We start from the raw sequence: 12,541 nt of genomic DNA, 5'->3' as shown, positions 1-12,541 counted from the left end.
GACGCACATGCGCATTGCGGTGCATATGCATGCAGAGTTCGGACCTGATCGCAGCACAGTGAAAAAACCTAGCGTGCGATCAGGTCGGAATGACCCCCTATGTGCACTGCAAATGTGGCAGCTATAACCAGAGCCGGCCATAGGCATAGGCAAACTAGGCAATTGCCTAGGGCATTTGATATGCCTGGGGGCATCATCAGCTTCTGCTGATTAAAATGATATGCGACATGCCTATATTCTGTATGTAGCATTTCATATGCAGATACAGCCACAGTCTCACACAGTATATTGGCATGCTGCATATCAGTTTAATCAGCAGAAGCTGCTTGTGCATCGTAGCCACATAGCAATGCAAATAAGATGCAAGCAGAGGCAGAGGTCACAGTGTTAGTGGAAGTGTGAGTGCTGTGTGCATGTGAGTGGGTTGGTTGTGCAGTAGTGTTCAGAATATGTGTAAGGAGCATTATGTGTGTCATGTAAAAATGCATTAATAATGTGCAACATATGTGTAAAGGGCCACTATGTGTGTCATTAAGTGTATAAGGGCATTAATAATGTGCGGCATATGTGTAACAGGGTACTAATGTATGTGTGTCATTATGTGTATAGGGGCACTAATAATGTGCAGCAAATGTGTAGGGGGCACTGTGTGTGTCATTATGTGTATAAGGGCATTAATAATGTGCGGCATATGTGTAAGGGACATTATGTGTAAAAGGGCATTAATAAAGGTTGTCATAATGTGTAAGGTGCATTATGTTTATAAGGACATTAATGTGTCTCATATGTGTAAGGGGCATTACTGTGTGGAATTGTGTATAAATGCATTACTAATGTGTGGCATTATGTGTATAAGGTGCTCTACTATGTGGTGTTGCAAATAGAAAGGGCACTACGGTGTCGTCTAATGTGAATAAAGAGCAATAAGGTGTGGTGTAATGTGAATAAGGAGCAATTCAGTGTGATGTAATGTGAATAAGGGGCTCTACTGTGAGGAGTAACGTTTATAAGGTAAAGTGATACTACTGTGGGATGTAATATGAATTATGGACACTATCGCAAGATAAAATGTGAATAAAGTTGCAGTACTGTGTGGCGTAATTGGAATTGGGGTTACTATTGTGTGGCCATGTCCCTTCCCAGCAAGAAGATGCCCCTTTTTGGGCTGTGCGTCAAATGTGCGAACTGTTCCTATTTAAAATATAGGGGGTACAAGGACTACTATGGGTGAGGGGTAATGGTGCTGGGAAAGATGTGCAAGGTCAGAGGCAGAACCAGCGGTGGTGCTAGGGGGCACCAGCCAAAATCTTGCCTAGGGCATCATATTGGTTAGGGCCGGCTCTGGTTATAACATGTGCAGAGAGAGATTTTGGTGGATTATTTTGTTTCTGTGCAGAGTAAATACTGGCTGCTTTATTTTTACACTGCAATTTAGATTTTAGTTTGAACACACCCCACCCAAATCTGACTCTCTTTGCACATGTTACATCTGCCCCACCCTCCCCCTCTGCAGTGCACGTTTTTGCCCATTAATCAACAAATTTGCTGCTGCGATCAGATCTGAATTAGGCCCTAGATTACTTCAATAGCATTATTTGTGTAAGTGCATGGTATTAATTTATGTAGCTTATTTTTTTTTTTTACATTTTACACGTGGGGCTGAATGTAATGATACCCGAGTTCAACGGCCTTGCGGGATGCAAGCCGAACGCTGACGGGTATCATTACATTCTTTTTAAAGGGGCAATCACTTACAAGGCATGGTTTTGCCTTGTAAGTGATTACCCCTTTAATAAAACGTCCAAGTTTGGCTGGCACCCCGTGCAACCGCCGAACTCGGGTGTAATTACATGCAGCCCCATATGTGTAATAATAAATTGTGACATTTTTTCTTATGTGGATATCCATGTAAATACAATGTGTTTTTGTATGTGTCCACATCTAAATGATCCCATATATAATGTGCAGTACTGTAAAGGGTATGAGATCAACTTTGACATTAAAATGATTAATGGTTACTTGTATTGATGTGACTGATTGTTTTCTCTTTAGAATTATTGACGGCAAGGACCTTATACCGCTGGTGCAAGGACTAATACCTGACTCTGAGCACAAGTTCATGTTTCATTATTGTGATAAGTACTTACATGCAGTGCGATGGCAACAAACCGCTAGTGAGTATAGAAACATTCAATTACTGTTGTGCAGTAAGCTATAACTACAGTCACAGTCACTGGAGGCTACACTAGATGTAGACCAGAGGTATATTGTAATACGTTTGGGTCTGTATATTGGGCCCTAACTCTGCAAAACTTTGGAAACTAAAAAGACAATACACTGATATGTTTATCATGTTTGCAGACACAATTTGACAGAAATCTTGGGAACATGTTCTGTATCTGCAGATTTGCCTTAATTCAATGTAAAATGGCATACTGTTTGAGCTGAATAAAAATTAAATATAAAGTAACTAACCGATCGCAACAGGACACATTTTCATGAATAGCAGGGTCGTGGATAACATTGACACACGTTAAACCTGGGCACTTAAAACACAGAATGAATTAAATACTGTAATATCACTCATTCAGTGTCCTTATTTTCATCATGGTTCTCCATTCTCTGTGTGCCAGCTGCTGACATGGAGCAGCAGCAATCACAGGTACTTACTGTACCTGGGAACAGTGCAGTGAATCTGATGTCTATGGTTTATGTATTTTAAGTTGTTAATGGGTACATAACACAGACTTGCCTACTCTCCCGGAATGGCCGGGAGGCTCCCGAAAATCGGGTGACCCTCCCGGCCCCCCGGAAGAGCAGGCAAGTCTCCCGATAACAGGGGTCCCCCCCTGCCTGGCTGCCCACTTAGCGAGTAAAGTGGGCGGTCCGGGCAGGCAATGACGCGATTCTTGTTGAATCGCGTCATCATAGCCACGCCCCCTGCTGTATAATGCCGGTAATAGCGGCATTACACAGTGGGGGCGGGGCTTACGCGGGACGATCCCGTAGCCACACCCCGGCCCACCTCTGACACGCCCCCGTCCGCCTACGCCACGCCCCCGGTCCGCCCCCCTCTGCACTCACATCGCAGCCCGCCCCCCTGGCGAACCGACCTGGCTGCTCTCTCCCGGAGAGAGCAGCCAAAAAGTCGGTAAGTATGACATAACATTGATACAGTATTTTCTCTATAAAGTCTGTAATGAAAAGTTTTCATTTCTTTGAGTTCATTTTTGCTAACTTTCGGAAACAGTTTTAAAAAGCTTGATTGGAATTTTCTTTCTTTTCTAATCTGGCACTGCCTGGGAAGCTGCTGGCTGCATCTCTGACATGTTGTCACTGAGCTAGGAGTGAAGGGAGCCACAAAAGAAGATGCCATCCCACTCATGGTTTACACATTCCCTCCAACTGTACCTTTTTAATAAGTACAGTACCTTTTTTTTATGGTCTGTACCGATTTTTGCCTCTCCAAACTTCCATTGAAAGTATAGGAAAAGGAGCGGGGCCATGGACCCTTTTCCCGTGGCCACTAGAGATGAGCGCCTGAAATTTTTCGGGTTTTGTGTTTTGGTTTTGGGTTCGGTTCCGCGGCCGTGTTTTGGGTTCGAACGCGTTTTGGCAAAACCTCACCGAATTATTTTTGTCGGATTCGGGTGTGTTTTGGATTCGGGTGTTTTTTTCCAAAAACACTAAAAAACAGCTTAAATCATAGAATTTGGGGGTCATTTTGATCCCAAAGTATTATTAACCTCAAAAACCATAATTTACACTCATTTTCAGTCTATTCTGAATACCTCACACCTCACAATATTATTTTTAGTCCTAAAATTTGCACCGAGGTCGCTGTGTGAGTAAGATAAGCGACCCTAGTGGCCGACACAAACACCGGGCCCATCTAGGAGTGGCACTGCAGTGTCACGCAGGATGTCCCTTCCAAAAAACCCTCCCCAAACAGCACATGACGCAAAGAAAAAAAGAGGCGCAATGAGGTAGCTGTGTGAGTAAGATTAGCGACCCTAGTGGCTGACACAAACACCGGGCCCATCTAGGAGTGGCACTGCAGTGTCACGCAGGATGGCCCTTCCAAAAAACCCTCCCCAAACAGCACATGACGCAAAGAAAAAAAGAGGCGCAATGAGGTAGCTGACCGTGTGAGTAAGATTAGCGACCCTAGTGGCCGACACAAACACCGGGCACATCTAGGAGTGGCACTGCAGTGTCACGCAGGATGTCCCTTCCAAAAAACCCTCCCCAAACAGCACATGACGCAAAGAAAAAAAGAGGCGCAATGAGGTAGCTGTGTGAGTAAGATTAGCGACCCTAGTGGCCGACACAAACACCGGGCACATCTAGGAGTGGCACTGCAGTGTCACGCAGGATGTCCCTTCCAAAAAACCCTCCCCAATCAGCACATGATGCAAAGAAAAAGAAAAGAAAAAAGAGGTGCAAGATGGAATTATCCTTGGGCCCTCCCACCCACCCTTATGTTGTATAAACAAAACAGGACATGCACACTTTAACCAACCCATCATTTCAGTGACAGGGTCTGCCACACGACTGTGACTGATATGACGGGTTGGTTTGGACCCCCCCCAAAAAAGAAGCAATTAATCTCTCCTTGCACAAACTGGCTCTACAGAGGCAAGATGTCCACCTCATCTTCACCCTCCGATATATCACCGTGTACATCCCCCTCCTCACAGATTATCAATTCGTCCCCACTGGAATCCACCATCTCAGCTCCCTGTGTACTTTGTGGAGGCAATTGCTGCTGGTCAATGTCTCCGCGGAGGAATTGATTATAATTCATTTTAATGAACATCATCTTCTCCACATTTTCTGGATGTAACCTCGTACGCCGATTGCTGACAAGGTGAGCGGCGGCACTAAACACTCTTTCGGAGTACACACTTGTGGGAGGGCAACTTAGGTAGAATAAAGCCAGTTTGTGCAAGGGCCTCCAAATTGCCTCTTTTTCCTGCCAGTATAAGTACGGACTGTGTGACGTGCCTACTTGGATGCGGTCACTCATATAATCCTCCACCATTCTATCAATGTTGAGAGAATCATATGCAGTGACAGTAGACGACATGTCCGTAATCGTTGTCAGGTCCTTCAGTCCGGACCAGATGTCAGCATCAGCAGTCGCTCCAGACTGCCCTGCATCACCGCCAGCGGGTGGGCTCGGAATTCTGAGCCTTTTCCTCGCACCCCCAGTTGCGGGAGAATGTGAAGGAGGAGATGTTGACAGGTCGCGTTCCGCTTGACTTGACAATTTTGTCACCAGCAGGTCTTTCAACCCCAGCAGACCTGTGTCTGCCGGAAAGAGAGATCCAAGGTAGGCTTTAAATCTAGGATCGAGCACGGTGGCCAAAATGTAGTGCTCTGATTTCAACAGATTGACCACCCGTGAATCCTTGTTAAGCGAATTAAGGGCTGCATCCACAAGTCCCACATGCCTAGCGGAATCGCTCCGTGTTAGCTCCTTCTTCAATGCCTCCAGCTTCTTCTGCAAAAGCCTGATGAGGGGAATGACCTGACTCAGGCTGGCAGTGTCTGAACTGACTTCACGTGTGGCAAGTTCAAAGGGCATCAGAACCTTGCACAACGTTGAAATCATTCTCCACTGCACTTGAGACAGGTGCATTCCATCTCCTATATCGTGCTCAATTGTATAGGCTTGAATGGCCTTTTGCTGCTCCTCCAACCTCTGAAGCATATAGAGGGTTGAATTCCACCTCGTTACCACTTCTTGCTTCAGATGATGGCAGGGCAGGTTCAGTAGTTTTTGGTGGTGCTCCAGTCTTCTGTACGTGGTGCCTGTACGCCGAAAGTGTCCCGCAATTTTTCTGGCCACCGACAGCATCTCTTGCACGCCCCTGTCGTTTTTTAAAAAATTCTGCACCACCAAATTCAAGGTATGTGCAAAACATGGGACGTGCTGGAATTTGCCCATATTTAATGCACACACAATATTGCTGGCGTTGTCCGATGCCACAAATCCACAGGAGAGTCCAATTGGGGTAAGCCATTCCGCGATGATCTTCCTCAGTTGCCGTAAGAGGTTTTCAGCTGTGTGCGTATTCTGGAAAGCGGTGATACAAAGCGTAGCCTGCCTAGGAAAGAGTTGGCGTTTGCGAGATGCTGCTACTGGTGCCGCCGCTGCTGTTCTTGCGGCGGGAGTCCATACATCTACCCAGTGGGCTGTCACAGTCATATAGTCCTGACCCTGCCCTGCTCCACTTGTCCACATGTCCGTGGTTAAGTGGACATTGGGTACAACTGCATTTTTTAGGACACTGGTGAGTCTTTTTCTGACGTCCGTGTACATTCTCGGTATCGCCTGCCTAGAGAAGTGGAACCTAGATGGTATTTGGTAACGGGGGCACACTGCCTCAATAAATTGTCTAGTTCCCTGTGAACTAACGGCGGATACCGGACGCACGTCTAACACCAACATAGTTGTCAAGGACTCAGTTATCCGCTTTGCAGTAGGATGACTGCTGTGACATTTCATCTTCCTCGCAAAGGACTGTTGAACAGTCAATTGCTTACTGGAAGTAGTACAAGTGGGCTTACGACTTCCCCTCTGGGATGACCATCGACTCCCAGCGGCAACAACAGCAGCGCCAGCAGTAGTAGGCGTTACACGCAAGGATGCATCGGAGGAATCCCAGGCAGGAGAGGACTCGTCAGACTTGCCAGTGACATGGCCTGCAGGACTATTGGCATTCCTGGGGAAGGAGGAAATTGACACTGAGGGAGTTGGTGGGGTGGTTTGCGTGAGCTTGGTTACAAGAGGAAGGGATTTACTGGTCAGTGGACTGCTTCCGCTGTCACCCAAAGTTTTTGAACTTGTCACTGACTTATTATGAATGCGCTGCAGGTGACGTATAAGGGAGGATGTTCCGAGGTGGTTAACGTCCTTACCCCTACTTATTACAGCTTGACAAAGGGAACACACGGCTTGACACCTGTTGTCCGCATTTCTGGTGAAATACCTCCACACCGAAGAGCTGATTTTTTTGGTATTTTCACCTGGCATGTCAACGGCCATATTCCTCCCACGGACAACAGGTGTCTCCCCGGGTGCCTGACTTAAACAAACCACCTCACCATCAGAATCCTCCTGGTCAATTTCCTCCCCAGCGCCAGCAACACCCATATCCTCCTCATCCTGGTGTACTTCAACACTGACATCTTCAATCTGACTATCAGGAACTGGACTGCGGGTGCTCCTTCCAGCACTTGCAGGGGGCGTGCAAATGGTGGAAGGCGCATGCTCTTCACGTCCAGTGTTGGGAAGGTCAGGCATCGCAAACGACACAATTGGACTCTCCTTGTGGATTTGGGATTTCAAAGAACGCACAGTTCTTTGCGGTGCTTTTGCCAGCTTGAGTCTTTTCAGTTTTCTAGCGAGAGGCTGAGTGCTTCCATCCTCATGTGAAGCTGAACCACTAGCCATGAACATAGGCCAGGGCCTCAGCCGTTCCTTGCCACTCCGTGTGGTAAATGGCATATTGGCAAGTTTACGCTTCTCCTCCGACAATTTTATTTTAGGTTTTGGAGTCCTTTTTTTTCTGATATTTGGTGTTTTGGATTTGACATGCTCTGTACTATGACATTGGGCATCGGCCTTGGCAGACGACGTTGCTGGCATTTCATCGTCTCGGCCATGACTAGTGGCAGCAGCTTCAGCACGAGGTGGAAGTGGATCTTGATCTTTCCCTAATTTTGGAACCTCAACTTTTTTGTTCTCCATATTTTATAGGCAGAACTAAAAGGCACCTCAGGTAAACAATGGAGATGGATGGATTGGATACTAGTATACAATTATGGACGGACTGCCACGGTTAGGTGGTATAAAAAAACCACGGTTAGGTGGTATATAATACAATTATGGATGGACGGACTGCCTGCCGAGTGCCGACACAGAGGTAGCCACAGCCGTGAACTACCGCACTGTACACTGGTTGATAAAGAGATAGTAGTATACTCGTAACAACTAGTATGACGACGGTATAAAGAATGAAAAAAAAACCACGGTTAGGTGGTATATATTATAATACAATTATGGTTGGACGGACTGCCTGCCGAGTGCCGACACAGAGGTAGCCACAGCCGTGAACTACCGCACTGTACACTGGTTGATAAAGAGATAGTAGTATACTCGTAACAACTAGTATGACTGACTATGACGGTATAAAGAATGAAAAAAAAACCACGGTTAGGTGGTATATATTGTAATACAATTATGGATGGACGGACTGCCTGCCGAGTTCCGACACAGAGGTAGCCACAGCCGTGAACTACCGCACTGTACACTGGTTGATAAAGAGATAGTAGTATACTCGTAACAACTAGTATGACTGACTATGACGGTATAAAGAATGAAAAAAAAAACACGGTTAGGTGGTATATATTATAATACAATTATGGATGGACGGACTGCCTGCCGACTGCCGACACAGAGGTAGCCACAGCCGTGAACTACCGCACTGTACACTGGTTGATAAAGAGATAGTAGTATACTCGTAACAACTAGTATGACACTATGACGGTATAAAGAATGAAAAAAAAACCACGGTTAGGTGGTATATATTATAATACAATTATGGATGGACGGACTGCCTGCCGACTGCCGACACAGAGGTAGCCACAGCCGTGAACTACCGCACTGTACACTGGTTGATAAAGAGATAGTAGTATACTCGTAACAACTAGTATGACACTATGACGGTATAAAGAATGAAAAAAAAACCACGGTTAGGTGGTATATATTGTAATACAATTATGGATGGACGGACTGCCTGCCGAGTTCCGACACAGAGGTAGCCACAGCCGTGAACTACCGCACTGTACACTGGTTGATAAAGAGATAGTAGTATACTCGTAACAACTAGTATGACTGACTATGACGGTATAAAGAATGAAAAAAAAACCACGGTTAGGTGGTATATATTATAATACAATTATGGATGGACGGACTGCCTGCCGACTGCCGACACAGAGGTAGCCACAGCCGTGAACTACCGCACTGTACACTGGTTGATAAAGAGATAGTAGTATACTCGTAACAACTAGTATGACACTATGACGGTATAAAGAATGAAAAAAAAACCACGGTTAGGTGGTATATATTATAATACAATTATGGATGGACGGACTGCCTGCCGACTGCCGACACAGAGGTAGCCACAGCCGTGAACTACCGCACTGTACACTGGTTGATAAAGAGATAGTAGTATACTCGTAACAACTAGTATGACACTATGACGGTATAAAGAATGAAAAAAAAACCACGGTTAGGTGGTATATATTATAATAATACAATTATGGATGGACGGACTGCCTGCCGAGTTCCGACACAGAGGTAGCCACAGCCGTGAACTACCGCACTGTACACTGGTTGATAAAGAGATAGTAGTATACTCGTAACAACTAGTATGACACTATGACGGTATAAAGAATGAAAAAAAAACCACGGTTAGGTGGTATATATTATAATACAATTATGGATGGACGGACTGCCTGCCGACTGCCGACACAGAGGTAGCCACAGCCGTGAACTACCGCACTGTACACTGGTTGATAAAGAGATAGTAGTATACTCGTAACAACTAGTATGACTGACTATGACGGTATAAAGAATGAAAAAAAAACCACGGTTAGGTGGTATATATTATAATACAATTATGGATGGACGGACTGCCTGCCGACTGCCGACACAGAGGTAGCCACAGCCGTGAACTACCGCACTGTACACTGGTTGATAAAGAGATAGTAGTATACTCGTAACAACTAGTATGACACTATGACGGTATAAAGAATGAAAAAAAAACCACGGTTAGGTGGTATATATTATAATACAATTATGGATGGACGGACTGCCTGCCGACTGCCGACACAGAGGTAGCCACAGCCGTGAACTACCGCACTGTACACTGGTTGATAAAGAGATAGTAGTATACTCGTAACAACTAGTATGACTATGACGACGGTATAAAGAAAGAAAAAAAAATACCACGGTTAGGTGGTATATAATTATACAATTATGGATGGACGGACTGCCTGCCGAGTGCCGACTGCCGACACAGAGGTAGCCACAGCAGTGAACTACCGCACTGTACTGTGTCTGCTGCTAATATAGACTGGTTGATAAAGAGATAGTATACAACAATATACTACTATACTGGTGGTCAGGCACTGGTCACCACTAGTCACACTGGCAGTGGCACTCCTGCAGCAAAAGTGTGCACTGTTTAATTTTAAATTAATATAATATTATGTACTCCTGGCTCCTGCTATAACAACCTGCAGTGCTCCCCAGTCTCCCCCACAATTATTATAAGCTTTTATACATTGATGTGCAGCACACTGGGCTGAGCTGAGTGCACACAGACTGAGTCACACTGTGTGACTGCTGTGTATCGTTTTTTTCAGGCAGAGAACGGATATAGCAGAGAACGGATATATTAAATAAAAGTTAACTTAACAACAACTGCACTGGTCACTGTGGTAAACTCTGTCTGCACAATCTCTCTCTCTCTCTCTCTCTCTTCTAATCTATTCTAATGGAGAGGACGCCAGCCACGTCCTCTCCCTATCAATCTCAATGCACGTGTGAAAATGGCGGCGACGCGCGGCTCCTTATATAGAATCCGAGTCTCGCGAGAATCCGACAGCGTCATGATGACGTTCGGGCGCGCTCGGGTTAACCGAGCAAGGCGGGAAGATCCGAGTCGCTCGGACCCGTGAAAAAAAAAGTGAAGTTCGTGCGGGTTCGGATTCAAAGAAACCGAACCCGCTCATCTCTAGTGGCCACACCCCCTTTTCTAGTTTGTACCGATTTTTATGTGTAAAATGTTGGAGGGTATGTTTACATAAAGTAGGAAGTAGGAAGGCAGTGCCTATTGTGCGGTGCAGAATTTGATGGGGGAGTTGACAAATGACAAAAATACCAAGTGGTAACTTTTGAACATGGGCATTTCCATACATGTGGTTCCTATTGTTTTGCTTTATAAAATGGGCCACACAAACTTTACCCACAGTAGTGTATCATGCATTATAGTAAAGCATCAGTATGTAGTTACTATTTCTTCATTGAAATTACAAGATATAGGTGCTTAAATGGAAAATTAGTATACACACACACACACACACACACACACACACACACACACACACACACACACACACACTCTCTCTCTCTCTCTCTCTCTCTCTCTCTCTCTGTGTTGTGCTGAAGATAGCAAAGACTCTGGCACTGTGCAAGAGTCTTTACTATTTTCTGCACATCTGCAATATTTCAAAATACATTACAGGAAATATGTCCCGAAACCTAGGTAAACTGGAAGAGTATTTTATGGGTGCAGGGTGTGTTGTGCGGCCTCCCCATAACTCATGGTTTTGTGAGTACTGCACACTTAGGTCGTAATGTGATACTTCACTGCAGAGTAATTGAAATTGTGTGTCTTGTCTAATGGAACAATGCAAAAATTGTATTTCTATTCTGATGAATTCTATTAATAAGACAAATGAGCTAGAGAGGGCATGCTTACAGAAGAGTTCCTTGTGCCACGGGTTGCAGAGCTATTACTGTTACACCACCTCTGAAATGTGGGGAGATTGCATCTCATCCATTTAATGTGGTATTTCAGGGTGTAGATGCATTTCATAATGGTACAATTTGATTGATCTTAAATATCCAAAATTTACACAGGCGTTCTGAGAGAGTAGGAGGAATTTCTCTGTACATATAGTAGATGTGTGTCAGGAACCACTAACGGGCACAGCACGGCATTCAATCTGGCTCTCCGTCTCACCAGATCCACTGCTGTTCCCAGTGTACCCCATTCCGTGAACCCCATCTCTTTCTGGACACTAGGCACTGCCATGTTGACAGGGATCAGCTGATCTCTGATTAACCAATCAGAATTCTGACTGGGCCAGCTGATTCTCCTCCTCCCCCCCCTCCCCCCTCCCCCCTCCAGTCACAGAGCAGCAAGGGTAATATAAAGTGTTACTCTGGACTTTGCAAATTGCATTGAACAATGTCGCTTACTAGAGCTACGTATCCTAGCTCCATACCTCTCTGACTTTGCTGTGTATATACCTCCCAATTGTCCAGATTTTGCAGGACAATCCTGTTTTTTTGGGACTGTCACACCTGCAGGCTGCAGTGTCCCGTGGTGGAAGGACAGGGGGGGCAGTTGAAAGGCTACCAGTCACTCATGGAGTTGCTGCTCCAGTGGTGAATAGACAGCATCTATTCCTGAAAACAATAGAGAAAAATAGCAGCGCTAAGATTAAATACTAACAAAGTGAGATGGCTTGGATGAAAACAGGTTAAAACATTTATTTGTAACTCTGATAAAATGGTAAAAATCAATGAGATCACCGGCAGAATTTTTCAGAAATGTCCGTTCCTTTTTTCTTTTTAAAAGCTGCAGGACCTGCAGCGAAACGCGTCAGGTGCCATCCTGATCACCGACCACTTGCTACAGAATTATTGCCCGGACCATACTGGACGTTCAGACTTCAC

The 12,541-nt window shown here is 45.2% G+C and overlaps 1 protein-coding gene across 5 annotated transcripts in view; it reads left to right on the top strand.

The window, feature by feature from the left end:
• Nucleotides 1-12,541, top strand: part of LOC135047996 (arylsulfatase H-like) — a 450,445-nt gene that overhangs the window by 392,462 nt on the left and 45,442 nt on the right. For all 5 annotated transcript variants that reach the window (XM_063955491.1, XM_063955492.1, XM_063955493.1 and 2 more), the window contains one exon: nt 2,053-2,174. In XM_063955491.1, coding sequence (XP_063811561.1) covers nt 2,053-2,174 — 122 coding nt within the window. The remainder of the gene's footprint in view (nt 1-2,052; nt 2,175-12,541) is intronic.

Source organism: Pseudophryne corroboree, chromosome 2 (assembly GCF_028390025.1).
Source record: "Pseudophryne corroboree isolate aPseCor3 chromosome 2, aPseCor3.hap2, whole genome shotgun sequence".
NCBI lineage: Eukaryota > Metazoa > Chordata > Amphibia > Anura > Myobatrachidae > Pseudophryne > Pseudophryne corroboree.
The sequence above is the reverse complement of the archived record's forward strand: the minus strand, read 5'-3'. Positions and strand labels throughout refer to the sequence as shown.